This window comes from Gopherus flavomarginatus, chromosome 14 (assembly GCF_025201925.1).
Source record: "Gopherus flavomarginatus isolate rGopFla2 chromosome 14, rGopFla2.mat.asm, whole genome shotgun sequence".
Taxonomy (NCBI): Eukaryota; Metazoa; Chordata; order Testudines; family Testudinidae; genus Gopherus; species Gopherus flavomarginatus.
The window spans coordinates 27,362,709-27,383,390 of NC_066630.1; the positions used below are offsets into that span (position 1 = coordinate 27,362,709).

Below are 20,682 nucleotides of genomic sequence, written 5' to 3' on the forward strand. Positions count from 1 at the left end.
AGCACGTGACTAAGAATGGACCTTGTAGAATTTGGTCCGAGGAGACACACCTGAGAAAGTAGATCTAGGAATGAGGCCTAAGAACCACTGGACTAAGAACAGTCAGAAAAGGGCCAGTAAGGAAGGCTAGGCTGAGTAACTCTCCAGAGCTGCTAGGTAAAAGATCTGAGAGAGAGACCTGCAGGGAACAGGAACTACTTGGAGGAAAGTCTAAGTAGGGCTCAGACTAAGAACCCTGTGAGTGTGAGCTAGCTAGGAGGGCTGGGGGGGAAATATGGGTTGCTTTGAACTTTAAATGACTCCCAAAAGAGGAAAGTTACTGCAAACACACTTGCAATGTAATGTCTGATTAACTGGGGCAGTGTTAGGACCTAATGCCGGACTGGGTAAGTCCTTGCTACACTTACAAAAAAAAAACAGTACTTTCTTCTCTAATGCTCTTTTTGCAACAGAAATTAGAACGTATTCTCACAGAAGAGCATGTAAATGATACAATGCCATGTTAACTTATTCTCCACTGGAAACTCAGGTAGTCCGAGGGCTGGGAGTGTGAAGAAACAAAGCAAAGTTTGGCAAATAGAAAAGGAAGAAACAAATAGGTAAAGAAGCTTCAAAGATGGCAAGAAAAACAGAAAGTAACATCTCCCCCCTTAAACAGATCCGCCAATTTTAATGTATTTGACAGCACTGAGTTAGACCCAAGTAATGGAAAGACGTTCCTCTTCTGCAACAGTTGAAGTGAGAGTTACGAATCAAAATATTTGGGAGGCACTGCATAAGGATACAGGAGGAAAAAAGAAGTGTATTTTGGGGTTAGTCTCTCAAAACAAAATCTGCTAATTTTACCTTTTTTTCCAACAGAAAAACTTTTTAAAAAGGCAATTAAAAAAGAAAGTAGCATAGTGTACAAAACCAGCATGTGGGAGATCCCTAGTGCTGGCACAGCACCAAATCCTTGTGTTGAGTGACTGCCAGCAGAACTATAGACACAGTACAAGGACAGAGGAAGCACGGGGTCCAAAAAGCTTTCTTCTTCCATTATTATAATAGGTCAACTGGCTCTCCACGTGGAGCACTCTAACCACTATTATTGCAGTGTATGCTCTGACACAGTGACAGCTCTGTGAGAACTTCCTTTATAAACCACTTTCAGAGGTATATCATATAAAAGATGCCATATAGATACATACACATAGTTCATTTCAGAGTTCATGTGCCTTCTTTATGCCTAGCCATGGGACTAGATGGTACAACAGCATCTGCCAAGGCCAATACAGCAAAGGAAGCAGCACAAACACATCCTCCGTGCTATCCTCTTCTCCTTTTTCATCTTCCCATTGCCACCTCTTCTTCAATTCCCTAACCAGTGACCACTGCAGCAGAATAGCCTGAAAACCTACAGGTTCTGAACCATCAACAGCTCAGAAACTGATGGAGAAGAGTACCTCATCTGATGAAATAAGGGGAGACTAGAACCCCCAAATCCTGCATGTAGATGTGGAGAGAAAAACATGCCTGCCTGAAACTTGAGTGCAGAGAGACTGAACAAGCAGTGTGATTTGAGAGGATTTGGGAAGGAAGAAGGAAGACACAAGAGAGAGACAATAATTGATACATACGTTGAAAACAGTATAAAGCTTAATGTATGTGCCGAACTACAGCACCTACACAGGCCAACACCCAGTGAATACAGCAATGAGTGCTTTAGAAATAGGGTGACCAGATGTCCCGATTTTATAGGGACAGTCCTGATTTTGGGGTCTTTTTCTTATAGACACGCCTATTACCCCTCACCCCTTGTCCTGATTTTTCACATTTGCTGTCTGGTCACCCTATTTAGAAATTAATGTAATAACTGCCTAGTGCCATCCCTGCCAGTCACGCTATTTCATTTCAAGAGGTTTATTCCAGCATGACTGGTTTACGACACAGTATTTTTAACATTTTGACTTTTTTATTGGCACTGATGGCACACTGTCCTAAAGCAAACAAACTCTGAAAGGACACTTCTGTAAATGTATCTATTACACACCAATGAATACTGTATTAGAATGACCCCCTACACACACCACCAATTTCCAAGTGTAATAGTTCAGCTGACATCCCATCCCTTATTTGTGCTACTGGAACATCATTTTGTGTTTCCCCAACTTCTCAGTTTGTGTCACAACCCAAAGGTTATTTAACCCTACTTTTGTGTTTAAGTAGCAAAGTTACACGTATCTCAGGAACTGACAAAAAGTGCAAGCCTTCTAGTTCACTGAGTTCCTGGGAAGAACACAGAATCTTACTCTGGTCGCCCCAGACAATTAAGCCTGGCTCCCCCAAGGCCTCCCAGCCTAACTAATGAGAAATTCCCAAGCAAACCCCATAGAAAAATGCTTTTTATACCTCTTTAAAAATGCCTTAGATTCTCTCTATATTTGGTAAGACTTTTTACTTCTTTAAAATGTCCCTTGTTGCTCCTCTAGATAATGCTCCAGTGATATATTACAACAGTAATACAGGACTGCAAAGCAATGGGCTATCCAGACAAATATTAAATCTTATTTTCCTCTTCACTTAGAAGAAACAGAAAACCCTTTGGCAAACGAGGGCTCTTGATGCTTCTCTGTCCTCCCACTGGAAACCCTGCCCAACCTACCCTATGTCTGAAATGTTTTCTGTGTTAGATGTAGGGGCAGCAGTGCAAGCTTGCAAGTGTGGCAGTCACTGTTAACAGAGAGAAGCAGAGTGAATGAGCATTCTACCTCTCTTGTCCTCTGGGACATAACACATAACTGTCTATTAAATAACAAAACATTACTGATCTGCTAACTAAGTCCCTAAGATTCAGAAAGAAAAAAAGATTCTTGTTCTTTAAATTTAAGTTCAGAAGCAAGTATACAAAATTGAAGAACCGGTAAACTTACATATACCCTTTGCTAGATCACAGACTAATACCAAGAGATTATTTTTTCATATAATCAAAGCAACCTCTCTCTCATAATTAGGTTAGGAAGGATTAGATTTTTATCAGTAAATAACAGTAAACATCAATTTCACAGTATACACCCAAACTGACAAAGAATATTTCCATCTACAATAACTGAAATGTACAGAGAGATGAAGGAAGAAAAATATGGCTTAAGAATTTGTTAGAGTTTAATTTAAGGATGTTTTATTTTGTATACTTTAAGATGTGATCTTGACAATTTGTGTTTTAATGGTTATAAAGCTTTAACTTTTTGAATCTCAGTGTCAACTATCATTAAATAATTGTCAACACTCCCAATAATTTCCAACAACTGTGAAAATTTTAATCCATAAAAATTGGAAAAAAAAAATGCTTGAAGTCCATGATTTTGCAAAATTGAAAATAAATAAACAAATAAAAATCTTAAAAGTGCCTAAAAATAAACACTGATATTATACACTGGAATCATAAAAATATAAAAATATAACTCTTCTTAGCTTACTTATAAATGTGTTCTATTGATTCTCCAAATTAATACACACAGCTTAAATTATGATAGAAAATTGTCATTTACAAAACTAGTTCAAGTCACGTTTAAAGAAGCTGAACTGACTCCCCAATAATAAGAAGGCTTGGAATTCTGTAAAACCTTTCAGCTAGACAGATAATTGGGAGAAGAGCTTTTAATCACCAGTCTAGGTAGAGGGTAAAATTTTACATAAAGAAAAAACAACCAACTGAACTAAAAAGATAAAATCCTTGCAGTAAATAATCTATGTATTTCATAAAAACATGGCCACATGAATTCCATTGACAACATGCACATTGATAAATCTCCTCATGTTGCATTAAATATCGCTTGCAAATCAATGATTTGTAAGCATCCTCCATTGTTCAGAACCTCACTGCAACTTTGACAGTGAAGTGCTATTTTTTGAAAAACTGAAGTAGCCACATTAACAAAGTTCTAGCATTTGTGGTACTTTGAAAGCTACAAATCTCAACAAGGTTCTATTTCCATCCTTCCAAAATACTTCTATTTTACAAAATACAATAATCAGGAGAGCCAGTCCAGCAAACACTGAAGTCAACAATCACATGCTTTCAAACCTACTCAGCTAGCTCTTACAGTTGTGGAAAGTTCATTGGCTCTGCATTTCCTGCCTTGCAGAGATGATAATGACACAGGACTGGAGCTTGTAAACTCTGCAGCTCTCAGCTGAACAAGGGGTCTGCTTCAGCACAGTTTAAATACTGTGTACAACTAGAGCTTCAGTCACACCTCAGGGGATATATTCAGCATTGGCATGACAGAGATTTTGTTAACTGCAGTTCAGATAACTGATTATACTCTACAATAAACTATGTTTGGAAATTAATTTTTTGGAAGAACCGAAAAAATTCTAGTTGACTAGCTATTGCTTTGAAAATGCCTCTTGAACCCTAGGATTTCAATAAAATTAACCATAATTTTTTTTTTTTTTTACAAATTAAGATTTATTTTTAAAAATCCATTTTCTATGCAAATCTAACCAAGAGAGGCTGGGTTGTTTCTGCTCAGGCAAAAATATACTTTAGTGTTGTATAGGGAAGCCATCATTAGAAACAGAACTTAGTTTAAGGCTTGCAATGTAAGTGTCCTGCTATTCAACTAAATAAGGCCAGGTCTGCACTAAAAATGCGTCAGTACAAGTATACCCTCCTAGTGCAGACACAGCTTATACCAGCAAAAAAGTGCTGTTTTAGCTTATACTGGTTCGGAGAGCAAAGTAAGCTATATCAGCAAAGGCATTTTTAGGCCAGTGAATGGTCTAACTGAGCTTTTGCTGGTACAGAAATTCTGTAAAAAAAAGAAGAAAAGGTCACACATCTAACCAATGTTGCTGTAGTAGCTAAAGTTACTACTACAGACCTGGCCTAAGAAGCTTCATTAGCTCAGAGAAAGACAGCATTTGTGCACACAAGCCAGAAGATAATTCCTCAGAAGTCACAGTGGATCTGTTCGCATCCACACAGAGATGCGCAATAACACCTGAGAAGAAGAGTGAGGAATATGTTAATTTAAAACATTTAGCAAATGGTTCACCCTTAACAAGTCCAGTTTTTGGTGTTTTCATGGGGAAAAGGTATATTGTTTATTTGGGCTGGAGAAGGTAGGGGCATGAAATGAGAAGCTGAAGCATGTTTTTCCCCCTTTATTGAAGTTCTGCATCACACTACTAGAGTTAATGCAAACAGGAAGATCATAAAAGAACATAACGAAAGTCTTGCACACTGGGACTAAGGGACTGGTTTCAGTTACTGAATATAGCTTTGGAGGCATACCACACAACAGTGAGTAACTCCACAGTATTACACCACTATATATTATGGCTTCTTAATGTTTTTTCTGTATAACTCTTCAGCCTTATTTCAGTCTGCAGCCTCATACCTCATGTTTTGTACCTTATCCAATATAAAGATTTATAAGATTAAAATTCACCTCTAAGAAGTGTGTCAACATGCATTTCCTTAAATTAGATGTAAAGCAGATCACACACACAATAGTAATATATCATTCCAAGGGTCTAGAGTTAGAATTACTCTTATTTTCAACTAGTAACAGGATACCCTGTTGCCCATTATCTCAGCTCTGTGAGAAAATAGGAACAGAAGCAGCTAATTTGTGAACACTCTTTCACAAGCTCTTCTAATATCTTCAATATATTCACTAACCTCACCCAGAAAACCCAAATGCACTCCATTCTAGTGACGTGTATAGATATATTTTTTGTGCCTCAGCCTTGTGTGATATTTAATATAATTCAGGATTTTTGATAGATAACATTGGTTACTCCACTCCACTGCTGTTTGAGACTAAGGTCAAGCAAGAAAGACTGAGAGTGCTCTTTTCATGCACTGTTAGCTCCAGGCACAAAGGGGCCTTCTGCATCACAGTCAGGGGTTTTCAGCAGCAAGAATATTTGCTATCAAAGAACAGTGAAAATACAAATCGTTCAAAGCAGCCATAGTGGAGAAGATGTACACTATGTACACTATGTTTTGTACAAAATGGAATGCCACAAGTACCGTGGCAAAGACAAATTTGTCTTAAAAAGACCTGCCAAATACCAACTATGGTGAGAAAAATCCCTCGCGAACTTGATTCCCAGTGATTCTTATAATATCCACACTGAATGGGGATTTACTACCATTGTTTATTTTCATATTACTGTTTAGCATCTATTTAGATTGTGAATTCTTGTGGTCTACCACTGCTATAATACCATAATATGTTTCTATATTAAGACAGTATTGAAGTAGAGTTAATGGTAACCATTTTATCACCTTAAAATGAAAATAAATTATATACAAATTTGTGTTCTGAGAATAGATATTACACAGGCAAAATATGTACTCCAAATCAAAATAGCATTACGTACATCAGACTGAGTAAATAACTTGCCACCAACCATACACCTAGACTAATCTGACATCCTAACTTGCTTAATCTACTTTACTTTCTGATCCCCTTTTTAGTCAAATGTTCAATGTAATATAGGTTAACAGGTTCTGGACACATATCAAGTTTACACAAACACTGGTAAATATATTAGATCTTTCCAAAAACTTATGTTTACCTGGTCTAAGAATGCTTTGTAATTTCTTCCAAGAAGAGCAATACACACATTCCAACTGAGATTGAAGTTTAAAATTCCTATTAGAGTAGTTTTTATGTAATCAGATTGGAATGAATGTGCAACAGTGCCATTACAGAAAACTTCAAAGCAGTTATACTGGAGAAATCACAACCCATTTCTATGTGCCCACGAGAAGAAAGAATGGCTCTCTTGAGGATAAGAGTATATTAGTCTCTGTACGTAACAGATTTTATTGACCATATGGAACTGATATAAAAATTGTGTTGCAGTGGGTAGTCTTGGATTTGAGACAGGAATGTGACACAAAATACAGTTTCTGTAAAATGCCTGGCTGCTTTCTGGCAGCCTTTGCAATTAGAAAAACCTAGAACATTTACCTGATTGAGTCACTGTTGAGTCCCAGTTCAAAGCAAAATCTGAAGATTCACCCTCTTCGACTGAAAGAGAACAAAACACAGTTTGTAATTTCTACACAAAATGGGAAGCACAAGATAATTAAAGTCCCATATACTATTAAAGTGTTAAAACAGATTTCTGCCCCAGTGAAGAAAAGTTTATTTTCCATAAAATAATTTTAGGGTGGTAATTTAGTAAAGTTTCTGTCCAAACATTTTCAACTTGGCTACTAAATTTGTGCCTGAATATATTTTCCCCCATGTACAATTAACCAAATTTACACATGCAAACATGAGTGAGGTTTAACAACCACAGTGCATTGTGGATGTGCAGATTTAGGGGGTTGGTGCACACAAAAACTGCAAAATTGTGGCTGCAAAGAGACTGTTTTGAAAATGTCACTAACACATCACACCAAAGATATGTTCTATGAAAACAATATTGACTGATGTAATTAAACAATATGAAGAACTACAAAATGTATGATGTTTTTAAAAGTTTTGTATCCAAAACACTATACGTTAGGTACAGACACATTTTGTAATACTGAAGTCACATAGGCACTTTTTCTTTGAATATTGATATTGTAACTTAAGGCCTGATCATGTAAAGACAATGGGGGTAAGATGCTCAGTACCTTGCAGAATCAAACACTTATCTAGCACTTGGGAAAGAAGTAAACACAACATTTTATCTTTAGCCATTCAAATTTTGTTTAGTCAACCTTGTGCCCCTTAGAAACAGCCAAGAGACTAGCTGCCAACTAGGAGCCCAATTCTACTCCCACTTCAGACAACAGCAGTTTTACGATTGTCAAATTGTGTGCATTTGAAAGTCAGAGGTGCAGAGATTGTTAACATCCCCCTTTATAAACATATACACCAGTGTCCTTATTTCTCCCTCATAAATATAGTTTGGATATTGGACCTTTATCCTCAGACATACACCATTTTACTATACACTCAACACTACTACCCGCCCCCCTTATCCACACTTGACTTCATCTAAAAAATGGACTTCGACAGGATCCTGCAGCTGAAGTCAATGTACCACTCTAAACTCACATTACCTAGCTCCCATTGACCACACTGGTGGTTGTATGCCCAGACATTAGAGCTAGGTTTATGGCCTTTAGAGGGGAGGCGTAGCTCAGTGATTTGAGCATTAGCGTGTTAAACCCAGGGTTGTGAGTTCAATCCTGGAGAGGGTCACTTAGGGATCTGGGGCATAAATCAGTACTTGGTCCTGCTAGTGAAAGCAGGGGGCTGGACTCAATGACCATCCAGTTCTAGGAGATTGGTATATCTCCAATTATTAAATTTTAACATTTTTATTACCTGGAAGCCTCATTTTTTTTTCAGCAGGCTCTAATATCTTTGATGCAGTTCTACCAAGTTGATGTGGATGGTTTTAAAAAGAAATTGGGAATGGACAAAATAACTAAATGGGTAATATAAAAAAAATTTTGATGCACTGTAATCTGATGTGCAGATCGCACAACAAATATACATTCCATAGAAGGCTACAACTACAGTAGTGCTGTTGTATAATTTTATTACTTCAACAAGATTGGCCACTTCAGTTGATACTGATGATCCTTTAAAATTAGCTGTAGTCTTTTAAACAAACCTACATGAACACAAAAGCACATTTCACAAAATATTATATTTGGAATGATGGAAAACAAAGTATAAAATGTGAAAATCAATAAAACTCCCATTTATTTTGACACAAGTAGGATTGGGCCAAACATTTGCTCTAGTAAAAATTTCACCCACCATTTTGTATCTCTGAGAGCACCATCTTGTTTCATTTTTATGGCAAGTACTAAAATGCAAAATGAAAATTCCGGACATAATGAGGCTAAATATTGCTTCCGCTCTTACAACAGGTATGCTTCAATAATAAAATTACATGTACTTTGGGAGAAGATATTTTTTCCACCAACATGTCAATTAAGCTAACTTTATATTGCATGTCTTATTCAAAAAGGATAAGCAGAATGTTTTTATTTTATTATGGAAATTAAAAAAATCACTTTTCTAACAGATAAGAGAATAAAACTTACTAAATCTGCTAAAAATATGGCAAGGCCTTAACTTCAATAACAGCTAAATAAGATATATATGGAACCACTGTTAGTCATCTGTAATTTTAACAACGGACTAACTCACATTTTGGCTAAACACAAGAGACTGCTACGGTCCTTGAGCTGTAGGTCACTTGATTTCAACAGTACAACACCACTACACTTTTAGGAATCCCTTAAATGAGGCCAAAGGTTAAATGCTTAAAAGGTTAAATGAATGCCTCTACTGGCATTAATTTGTTTTGCTCTGCTGAGTGGATGAGGGAGGGAGAACACAACATTTTTATATTTAAAAGAAGATGACAACACTTAAATTAAATGAGTATTATTGTTATGCTTTCAGCTTCTTCTCCACACACTCATGCAAACATATCACCTCATCTAACATTTTCATGCAGCAAGGGAGTCGATTGCCTCACTAGTTTAGACATAAATGCATTTTAGCTGTTGTTGCTCACCCCACTAATTTTTTTCTTTCTCTTTTTTCATTTTCTTTCTTTTCCTTTTTTCTTCCACTTCTCTCTCTCTCTCTCTCTTTTATTTTAATAAACACACTATCTTTGCAGGATCAAGGATGAGAAAAAGTAATAGCAAACCCCCTCTAAGAGCTATTGTTACGTCTGACTACTGTGCAACTGAACAGGTTTTCTTTATCCAGCAGAACAGGACTTCAAATTGGTCTCTTCAACAATAAGGTAACTGGCAGGGGTGATAGGAAAAAAAGAAGCCAGATAGCTTCATACTGTCTGAGATGGGTGCTTGCTGTGGAAGCAGGAGCACCTAAGGTAGCAAGTGGTACAAAAAGGCTGGCATGGTTAGTCTTGTACTACCCTGAAATGAGATTCTTACTACAGAAATTATTATTATTCTACAGCACCATAACAATGCGTGGAGCCTAAGGGACAATTAGAATGACAGACTAATCTCTTTGGACAAGGGACCTAAGATGGGCCTGCAAACACTCAGGTTACTCATGTGCCCAACTGTTTGCAAGACCAGACCCTAAATTAGACATCAGGCACCAAGGGATGTCAAACAAAGGACAAGAATCAATGATATAAGGAAAGCATTTAACATAAAAATATTCAGTCTGCACACCAATATGATTAACAAGCCACAGATATGTAACTATCTATCTGTTCCATTAATTTCCTGTCCTGTGCACTTTGGCAAGTAGGGAAGGAAGGATGGCCCCACAACTGAAGTGCAGAACTAGGAATCAAAAAATCTGGGTTAATTTTCCAGCTCTGTTACAGACTTCTAGTGTAACCTTAAGTTATCTAACCAGAACATATCTCGCTACTGAAAGGGGATAATACCTCACAGAGGTGTTGTGAGGTTTTTCTCATTTACATTTCTAAATCATTGGACATAAATTGTTATATAAGCACACGTATTTGAAGTGTGCAAGGGGGGAGGGGGGAATGTCTGCTGAAACAGTAAATATCCAAGCATTAAAAAAGTTGACAGGACAGCATTACCTGAAACAAAAAAGAACTTTTAATACTTGACCATTAAGGGCTAAATTCTGCCCTCTGGTGCATGAGTCCCCTGTTGATTTCATTTGGAAGGACAGGATGCATATGTTAGAAGTTCCCTGTGTTGGTTAAGGAAGGGCTGTGTAGAGGCTTTGTCCAAACTGGAGGGTAAGTCTCAGCTCATCCAGTGAGTAGAATAAAGGTTGAATATTTTGCTTACAGGCACAGCAGGTCCTCCTGAGGAGCAAACAGCAGGTCAGACTGGGGTTTGACTGCTGAGGTTACATAGGCATCTCCAATTCTCACCAAGAGCAGTGAGTCAGAAAAACCTTGGTCATAATTTTAGTTAGGGAAATGTTTACTTTAGTTTGCTTTCTCTGTCTGTCCTTACGTGTTATCTCTTTTATTATTTTCTGACATGATTTGAAGCTTGGTTCAATTTCTATTTTGTATTCTATTTTGTATATTTGTTTATAGCAGTAGTCTTAGACTTTGTAAATAAATTACACCTTTTTATCTCTGTTTTCCCCTTGTGGAGACTGGTTTATTTAAAACAATAATAGTAATAGGTGCAGCAGAAGGGAATAGAATCTAACGGGACCACCTTCAAGATATGATAGTAATATACGGATCAATGGAGACCATTCTTAACCAAAAAAAAGGTGGCATTGAAAGCCTATTTATTGTATAAATCCTGTACCAGAAAGATCCACCCAACCCTGTCGTGCAGCTGGCTGATTGGTTTAAAGATTAAAGGTTGTCACAAATGATAAATGAATTATGCCAAAAATAATGCCTAAAACCAGTCTGTTGCTAAATAAGCTCATGCCATGTCCAAACTGATGGTAGTCCTTATGAAGTCCAGAGACTATGGGGGGTCTAGGATAGATTTCAACGCGGACTCTGAGCGACAAAAGAAGGTTGAGCAACATGGAGGTTGATGCATGGGCTTCTTGCCTGGACAGCACAGTTAGAGGTCAATTGTTGAGACAAGAAAACACAAGGACACCATAATATCTGACATAAGCTGCTACAATGGAAAACACCTGGTGAAGACCTGGGGAGCAGCGACTATTCCAAAGATGAGCACAGAGCAATCTGTACTGGAAATAGCTGGTAATCATTGTTAATCTGAGGAAATGTCAGTGCGTTCCATGGATATCCATGTGAAAATAAGCATCCTTCATATTGAGAGCCATAAACCACATGCCTTTCTCTGTCGACAGGATAATCACTGCCAGCATGACCGTATGAAACTTGAGCTTGTGAAAGAAGCCGAAGATCGAGGATTGGTCTCCATGTGCCTGTTTTCGTGGGTATCAGTAAATAAGCTGAGTAGAACCCTCCAAAGATAAGGAGGGAAATCTAGCTGGTTGTGGAGGCACTGTCAGGACGAGACTAAGGGATTCTTCCTCTACTATAGGATCCAAACACCTGCTGGAAGGATCCCTAAAGGGGGACAGGTGAAGATTTCCTTGCGGACTGGGCTGGCTCCAAGAGGGGGGAGGTATAGGGACAAGATTCTCCTGTATAGCCAATAGGCTGGATCCCAGGGAGGTTGTAGTGTCTGCATGCCATGGGGTACCAATGGCTCAGAGATGGTTGAGGTGGTAGATGCTGCCACGGATGTGGCAGTCTCCATGAAGATGCATAGTGGTGATCAGACATGGTATGTTCTTCTCCCTGTTCTGATTCATCGAAGAAGGAAAAGATTGACTCATGTTCCAAAGGCAGTACCACTAGAGACTGTGGAAGGGCATAAATTATCAGAGCGGATGGTGAGGGATCCCATACCTCAGGCATATCCTGTGGTAGAGAAATTCTCTCTCTAGAAGTGGAGGGGTCAGATAGATGGCTGACTCTGGGTTTGGCACAGCAAACACATCCTGGGACGCAGCTCTGGCTCCAGAACGCCCTGCTGTAAGAGGCACCCTCTCCTCCTTGGTATCAGTGCTGGCACCGTCCTGAAACAGGACGATCCCATATATTTTGGGATGCCAGTGATAATAATACCAATGGAGCAGTGCTCAGAACCATCAGATTCCATTGCTTGTGTGACTTCTTTCATGTCTCTGGGACTTAGCATGTGATCTGTCACCACATCTCGAACTCATGGAAGGAGTGTTCACTTTCTTCGATTTTGAGGAAGACTTAGTCCCATGCTTATGGGTATGCTTCCTTACCTCATGACTAGGCCCCGCTATGGAGTCTGTGAGGGTGGTTCCAACAGCACCGGATTTGGACATAGTAGCGGGAGACATGCTCCTCACTGATTCAGTCCAATGTATGTGGGGGTTCCCTGGCCTGGGTCCAAGTGAGGTTTCGAGGCAAGCTCCATGAGGTGCTTCCGGAGGCAGAAGGGAAGGATAGGCAAATACTGCACCTGGACACAAGGGAGCTTCTCCCAAGCAGAACAGACAGTGTTAGTGTTCGTCGCTGACCAAGAAGGAACACAGGCAAGAGGCACAGAGTTTGAAGCCCGGAGTCTGGGGCATAGTCCAATACCCGCATGCCAGTACAGGGGAGGAGGGAGGGATTGGCGAAGAAAACAAACAAAACAAAACAAAAAACCCAAATCTATCTAGACCAAGTACTAAAACTACAATAAAAGTAAAATAAACTGGTAAAACTAGTCTAAAAACTGGCAGACTATGTACACTGTCTTATTTCAAAGTACATCAGTGACAAGGAGACTGAAAGTTCCGACCCAGACCACCCGGCAGTGAGAAGGAACTGCGGATGCAGTCGGCCTGCCCCACCCTTTCTCTGACAAAAGCACAAGGCGAGCCAGGGCTCAAGCAAGGAGCAACAGATACCACTTTCAAATTCTCTGACTCTGGGCACATAGCATGCATGCATAACCCTCGCTGGAATACAATAGGGACCCTCACTCAGAAGAATAAATGTTTTCTGAGAAACAAGGGACAAAATCATAATTAACCAAAATCAAGGATTAGACCCTTCCATAGGTGCTATTTAATCACTTTGATGATGCAAACACAGAAACGTACTCTACTATTGTGCAGCAACAGCAGGACAGAGATACTGCTAAACCACTGAGACAGAGATGATGACTTTGTGATTTCCTGGGGGGTGCTTGACTCCTGCTCCAACCCAGGCCCCACCCCTATTCCACCCCTTCCCCCAGCTCCCACCTCGCCTCTTCCTGCCCCTACTCCAGCTCCTGAGCACCCACGGAGTCAGCACCTTTGCCCTGAGACTGAGACCTGATAGAAAAACGCGTAAGTACTTGAAACATTCTCTTTCGGAAGAACAGCATGGAAATATTAAAGAAAAGAGAGGTGAAGTTTAAGGATGCAAGCCAAGATTTTAAAAAGCAACTAGTGATTTTACCTCATACTGAAACACCTTAAAAGGACCTGTTTTCTTGAGAGCAATGCTCAACACTTCATAAAAAACAGTGCCCTTTGAGGCGTTTCACACTGGACTGAAAAATTTTAGAATCTTGGCTATGTCTACAATAAATTCCGATCATTCTTGTCAGTTACAAATACCCTCCTTTCCCCCACTTTTCTCCAAACTATGAAAGGTGTTTGTGCATTCAGTTATGTTTGTAGCAAGAAACAAGGGCTATGTAAAAAGTTCATACTATATCTGCTCTCTGAGTCATTGTTTTGAAATGTCTTAAAAATAAATTTTCACTCCTATTAGTAATGCAGAGCCAATATTGCTAGAGAACAGCATCCTGGATTGTATTCTGCTTCATGCACTATCAACAAAAGTGTCAGTCAAGTTCAAAGTACAGTATATTATTGGTGATTATGTCAATATTCAGATCTCAGGTTGAGTTCATAGTCAATTTAAAAAAAGGAGTTAGAAGTAGTTTGAAAGTTCTCTCAGTTCCTTTATCAGTTTTGTGGCCTTACCTTTATTTTTGTTTGTTGTTAAAAAGTTTCCCTCTCCCCTGTTGCTGTGTGAATGTGCCACATTAACAACAGTGGAGATAAACTGACTGATTGACCGTACAGATGAAAAAGGAAAACAAACTGCGTACCCAAACTGTCATCCAGTGCACGAAGTAAACAAACTGGGAAAGATGACAGAGAGGCACCACTCTGTTAGTCTAATTCTTCAATTATAGTAATCTTGGTGCTACTAGTAACTATGGTCATAAAGAACTTTCAGTTTCTAAACTGACAGTATCCTTTTAATGACGTTTGTCTGGGAATCAACTCTGAAGTTGAAATCCTCTAGAAATAAAATGTCTTAGAATTAGTTTCCATGCAAACAGCTTTGAAAATGTTCTTGGGCTAGCACATACAGAAAATCTTGTGATAGACTCAAAGGGCCAGATTCTCCTGTTCAAGGTCATTTTGTGCTGTATAAGTGGAGAATTCCTGATGTGCAGAGGGAATGTCTGCTGGCATAGAGATGCCAGAGTTGCATAGCACCTTCATACACCAGTTGCTATCTCATGCTGACATAAAAAAAGAAGAGGGAGTAGATAGGAATAGGCTTGCTGAACAAAAATGTTGGGGGTGTGGCAGAGGTGCATTCTACTGTTATACCCAGTACTCCACTGGCAGAAGGGACCTTAGACCAGCAATGCCAGCAGCATTAGAACAAGATGCCTTTCTGCTCTAATTTATGAGAAGAGGAGGAAGCCCTGAATCAGGGAGTCACAACCAGATCCCTCTGGTCACCACTCTTCACTACAACCAAGCACAGCTTAGATGCAGTAGGGAACTGTGAGAAGATACTCCATTCATTAAACAGTATTACACAAATCCAAATGTTTACATTTTGCCAGCTTATCTTAGATGTTCTCAGAGGATATTTATTTAATTGCTAGGTCACTGGTGCTGGAGACTAAGGCCTTGTCTACACTACAAAGTTGCAGCGCTGGTGAGGGGGTTACAGCGCTGCAACTTAGGATGTGTACACAGCTGCAGGGCATTACCAGCGCTGCAACTCCCTGTTTGCAGCGCTGGCCGTACACCCGGTCGTGCCTCGGGTGTAGAGGATCCAGCACTGGATCACCAGCGCTGGTCATCAGGTGTAGACACTCACCAGCGTTTTTGTTGACCTCCGTGGAATAAGCAGGTCTCCTTCCCCGCGGTGTGCTCTGGCGTTCCCCGACCCCCCCTCCAAGCAGGTCTCCTTCCCCGCAGTGTGCTCTGGTGTTCCCCGACCCCCCCTCCAAGCAGGTCTCCTTCCCCGCGGTGTGCTCTGGCGTTCCCAGACCCCCCCTCCAAGCAGGTATCCAGCCCCGCGGTTTGCTCTGGCGTTCCCCGACCCGCCCTCCAAGCAAGTATCCAGCCCCGCAGTGTGTTCTGGCGTTCCCCGACCCCCCCTCCAAGCAGGTCTCCTTCCCCGCGGTTTGCTCTGGCGTTCCCCGACCCCCCCTCCAAGCAGGTCTCCTTCCTCACAGTTTGCTCTGGCGTTCCCCGACCCCCCCTCCAAGCAGGTCTCCTTCCTCACAGTTTGCTCTGGCGTTCCCCGACCCTCCCTCCAAGCAGGTATCCAGCCCCGCGGTGTGCTCTGGTGTTCCTCTACCCCCCCTCCAAGCAGGTCTCCTTCCCCGCGGTGTGTTCTGGCGTTCCCCGAGCCCCCCTCCAAGCAGGTCTCCTTCCCCGCGGTGTGCTCTGGCGTTCCCCGACCCCCGCTCCAAGCAGGTATCCAGCCCCGCGGTGTGCTCTGGCGTTCCCCTACCCCCCCTCCAAGCAGGTCTCCTTCCCCGCCGTGTGCAACAGCGCTGCAGCGTGGCCACATCTAACACCACTTGCAGCGCTGGTTGCTGTAAGTGTGGCCACTCTGCAGCGCTGGACCTATACAGCTGTACTAATACAGCTGTAACAACCAGTGCTGCAAAATTGTAGATGTAGACATACCCTCAGGCTGTATGTGCATACTACTTATCCTATTACACAGTCTTCAAGGGGTAAAGGGAACTATTGACATGATAGGATTGTACTAATATTTGCCCTAGAATAAAAATGCTACCATGTTCTATTCTAAAAGTCAAAAACAATGGCATAATATTTTTGGCCCCAATTTGGAAAAGCACTAAGCACATATTTAACTTTCAGTGCCCTGTCTAAATAGGGAATCAGGTTACTTTCCTGAATCAGAGCCATTGTGTTTTGGACCGTTCCTGTGGTGTACTCTCACCATTTTGTTACACTGGGGTAACCTCTCTGAAGATGATAAAATGGTCTGAGTACAGAAAATGCCATGTTGGGTTTTAGTTGGTTGGGTGTTGGATTATGTTATTCTAAATAGGATGGGTTTCTTTCTCACAAACTACTACAAGTTGTATCAATATTGTCTGTATATTAGCCTACAGTGTGTGCATCCAAACTCTCATATTTCCCTCTGGACACGTTTTGTAATAAGAACCTTTATTATTAATCAAATCATACAATAAATACATATTTTCCCAGACCTAAACATAGATACTTTTAAGCTAGAGCTCAGTGATTGCCCCTTCCCTGAAACATCAGTTCTCATATACTTTTTACACTTGTTTATGGCCTTCCAGCCTCAGATACATATCCTTTCAATGCCTTTATCTTTCATATCATCTCCCATCTATCCACAATCCCTGTCTCAAAGTTTTCCTTCCTGCCTTTAAAAAGGGATCATATGAAATTATAAGCTTCCAAACCAATGAACAACCACAGAGGCCTTGTCTACACTACAGAGTTTTGTCAACGCAAGTTACGCCAACAATCAAAAACCGGTATAAATACATCGCCTGTGCATGCCCACGCAATGCTGCTTCTATTTACCATAGAGCATCCATAGTTGGTGCTCTTGCACTGACAGAGAGAGCAGTGCACTGTGGGTATCTATGCTCACAGTGGTCCTGGGAGACCCAACATAACCCTTACTCCCATGACTCATAAGCCTTACACAGGAAACCTGAACAGCAGCAAGGAGTGCTTCAACAATAGGCTAAATAGGTGCAGAATGACTGCAGAATGTGCCTTTGGCAGATTAAAGGCTCACTGACACTGCCTTTATAGCAGGTTAGATATAAAAGAGGAAAATATTCCCATGGTCATAGCAGCCTGCTATGCGCTCCATAACATTTGTGAGGCTAAGGGTGAGAAGTTTCTCCCACTGTGGAGCGCAGAGGCAGATCGCCTGGCAGCTGATTTTGAGCCGCCAGATACCAGGCTATTACAGGAGCACAACGGGGGCTACTTGAATCCTGAAGGCTTTGAGGCACCATTTTGACAATGAGCTCCAGTAACGTGTCTTTCTATAGAGCACTCTGCCTTGCTTTGTTAACTTGCTGCCTTGCATGAAAATTTTGATGATTCCTGACCATGGTTTGTACTCAGCAAATGATCAAATTGCCACTGTGTATTAATTCCAGCAGTAACCACCACGTATAGGAGACAAATAAAGATTGGTTATCTTTCAGAAAGTTTTTATTAAATACAAATTAACAACACAGATAATAGGCTTGGTGGGAAGGGAGAGAACAAAGAAGGGAAGTGTAGGTTCTTATGGCTGTGTGTAAGTCCAAAGGGGTGAAGTGAACAAGGTACCAAGATAGGCCAGGAAGTTACAATGAATGTGGGAGGAGTTTGAAGAGGGCACGGAAAGCAGTTCTGTATCAGCTGCAGGGGTGGGAGGGTGTTGCGCACACATGAATTCAGCCTGTAGCGGGATTAGGGACATCAACATCTCCGTTTGTTCCTCCACCACTTTTATCATCCGCTCCTGGCTCTTCTTTCTGTCCTGCCTATCTATTTTATAATTTTCTTTCGAAGTCTCTCTCCACGCCCTGCATTCTCTTTTTTCAGCCTCTGAGGATTGAAGCACTTCTTGAAACATGGCCTCCTCGCTCCTCCTTGGTCACATCCTTATCTGGCGGAGGCACTCCACCGGTGTGTACGGGGTTCCCCTGAAGGCTGCATCTGCAGAAGCACAACAAACAAACAGAAGCATGATTCTTAGTGCATACATCAAATCATTATAGCAAAATGCATCTTTTTTAAAAACACAAATCAGTTTCTCACTCTCCCTTGGCAAGCATGCAGCTCAGCAAATGCCCTACATGATGAGTTTGCCCCAGGGGTGGGAGAGGGAAAAGAGGCTCAAGATGGGACAAAGAATCTCATGGTATTTTAAGGGAATCATTGCAGGTGACTAGGGAAAATATTGTAAATTCTGCCACCATTTTCCACAGGCGGAGGTGATTAAAGCCGATATCTCATTCCTGAGGGTAACCAAGTCCCTATGTTGCTCGCCAGTGTGACGCTTTGGTCCCTGCAATGATGACTGCCAATTGCCACAGGAAAGTTTCCTACAATGGGGGAAGGAACAAAGCAGCTTTGCCAAAGAACCTTTGGCAGAGGATTGGTGAGCACCTCCCAGAAAGTTTCCTAGAGATCTCTCTGGAGGATTCCATGAAATCTCGGTGCACATTAGCAGTGTTCTGTTGCACTGCTTAGCTGCACAGGGGAATGTGAAGCACACACAAACACAGCCAATCTGGTACATTTTTATCCTTCACCCACTTCTACAATATACAAAGCAAAGGACAACTCTACCCTCATATAACTGAGCAACATCTATTCAGAAAGATCACTTACCAGGGCTCTCATCCCCTGCATGATGCTTGCCATAGATGGACTCTGGGTCTGGCTAGACCCCTCCAGAGTGGAAAGGACGTCTTGACTCACCGCACCCCCAGACAACCCTGCCATACGCTCCACATCATCCTCCAACTTGACCTCCTTGTTCACAACTTCATCCTCAGGGTTAAGTCTCTCGTCGAGAAGAGTTTTATTGGCAGAAGGAGCGGTGTAGTGTGTATACCTCCACTCTTTTGTCAACGAAAGCTGACTTTTCCCAACAAAACTCTGTAGTGTAGACAAGGCTAAAGATGTTCATCCTAGCATCACTCATCCTCCAACAGCCTGGCAGAGCAGCCTCAAGATACAATACCTTACGTTGGTCTTGATCTCGTCAGGGGCTGAGCACCATCAATTTCCATTCAAGTCAAAGAGAAATGAAGATGTTCAGGATTTTGCAGGATCAGGGCCATAAGGAAACAGTTTCAAACTAGCCTTGCAGGAGCACAAAACAGATTAAAAATCTTTAAAGTTTAGCTACATGACCCAAGTGTAAAAGGATGCGCTATTGTCTCTCTGGCATGTCTACACTGACGGAAAAAAAAAAGGGGCAGGGGGTGTCCCCAACAAGTTAAAACAGCAGTGAAGACAAGGCTTTTAACTTGGGTTAGCAGCTGGAGTTCAACCCCAGGCTCCCCTATAGGCTTTAGCTCCAGCTACTAACTCGAGTTAAAACCTGAGTTGCCATGTCTTCCCTGCTATTTTAACCTGAGTTAGCTAACCCAGGTTTGCAACCCTAAATCAGCAGTGGCCAAACTTTTCCTCTTGTGCCCCTACTTACCAGTAATGGAATGCATCCGCATCTCTCTCCCTCTGCGGGCTGGGTGTGGAGTTGCAGCCAGGCCAGGGGCTGCAGCCCAGGAGCGGAGCCACAACCAGAGGCTGGCAGCAGAGAGCAGGGGCTGAGAGTGGGGGCCAGGGGTGAGTTGTGGCCGGGAACAGGGGCCAGGCCATGGCTGAGAGCAGGGGCAGCTGCAACCAGGGGCTGGGAGGCACCCCAGACATTCCTCCGTGCCCCCCTGGGGGGGGCACACCCCACAGTTTAGGGACCATTGACCTAAATTAAGAACACCTTTTTGCAATGTAGACATACCCTGATGTCTGCAGAGAGCCTGAAACAGTAGCTCTGATAGGTGTAAACAAGCCCATTCATCTTAACGGGTTAACTCAGAAACCTAAGGATGACAATATAAAGGGCAACATTATTAACTATTTCATTGATGATCACTTTAACAGAAAGCTCCAGCTAACATGCTAATCTTGAGCTGCCTTCAGTGCCTACTCAAGGTTCCAAAAGCTTATCTGCCCCACATCCAGCTGCCAGAATATTTATCGACCCACCTGACAACTTCTATGATAAAGTTCTGTGATGTTAATACCAAAAACTGACAAAAATATTTAAAAAGGAAAAGGTGGGAAGAGCATAAAACAAAACAACCAAAGTCAGTGTGTTTTAATTAAATGAAACTGCTAGAGAGTTCCATTCTGCTTCACTGGAGTGCTGCAGAAT

At 41.4% G+C, this 20,682-nt stretch overlaps 1 protein-coding gene across 4 annotated transcripts in view; it reads right to left on the bottom strand.

Annotated features, from left to right (window-relative positions):
• ZNF423 (zinc finger protein 423) overlaps positions 1–20,682 on the bottom strand; it is a 333,988-nt gene that overhangs the window by 255,323 nt on the left and 57,983 nt on the right. For all 4 annotated transcript variants that reach the window (XM_050922513.1, XM_050922511.1, XM_050922512.1 and 1 more), the window contains exon 2: positions 6,975–7,034. In XM_050922513.1, coding sequence (XP_050778470.1) covers positions 6,975–7,034 — 60 coding nt within the window. The remainder of the gene's footprint in view (positions 1–6,974; positions 7,035–20,682) is intronic.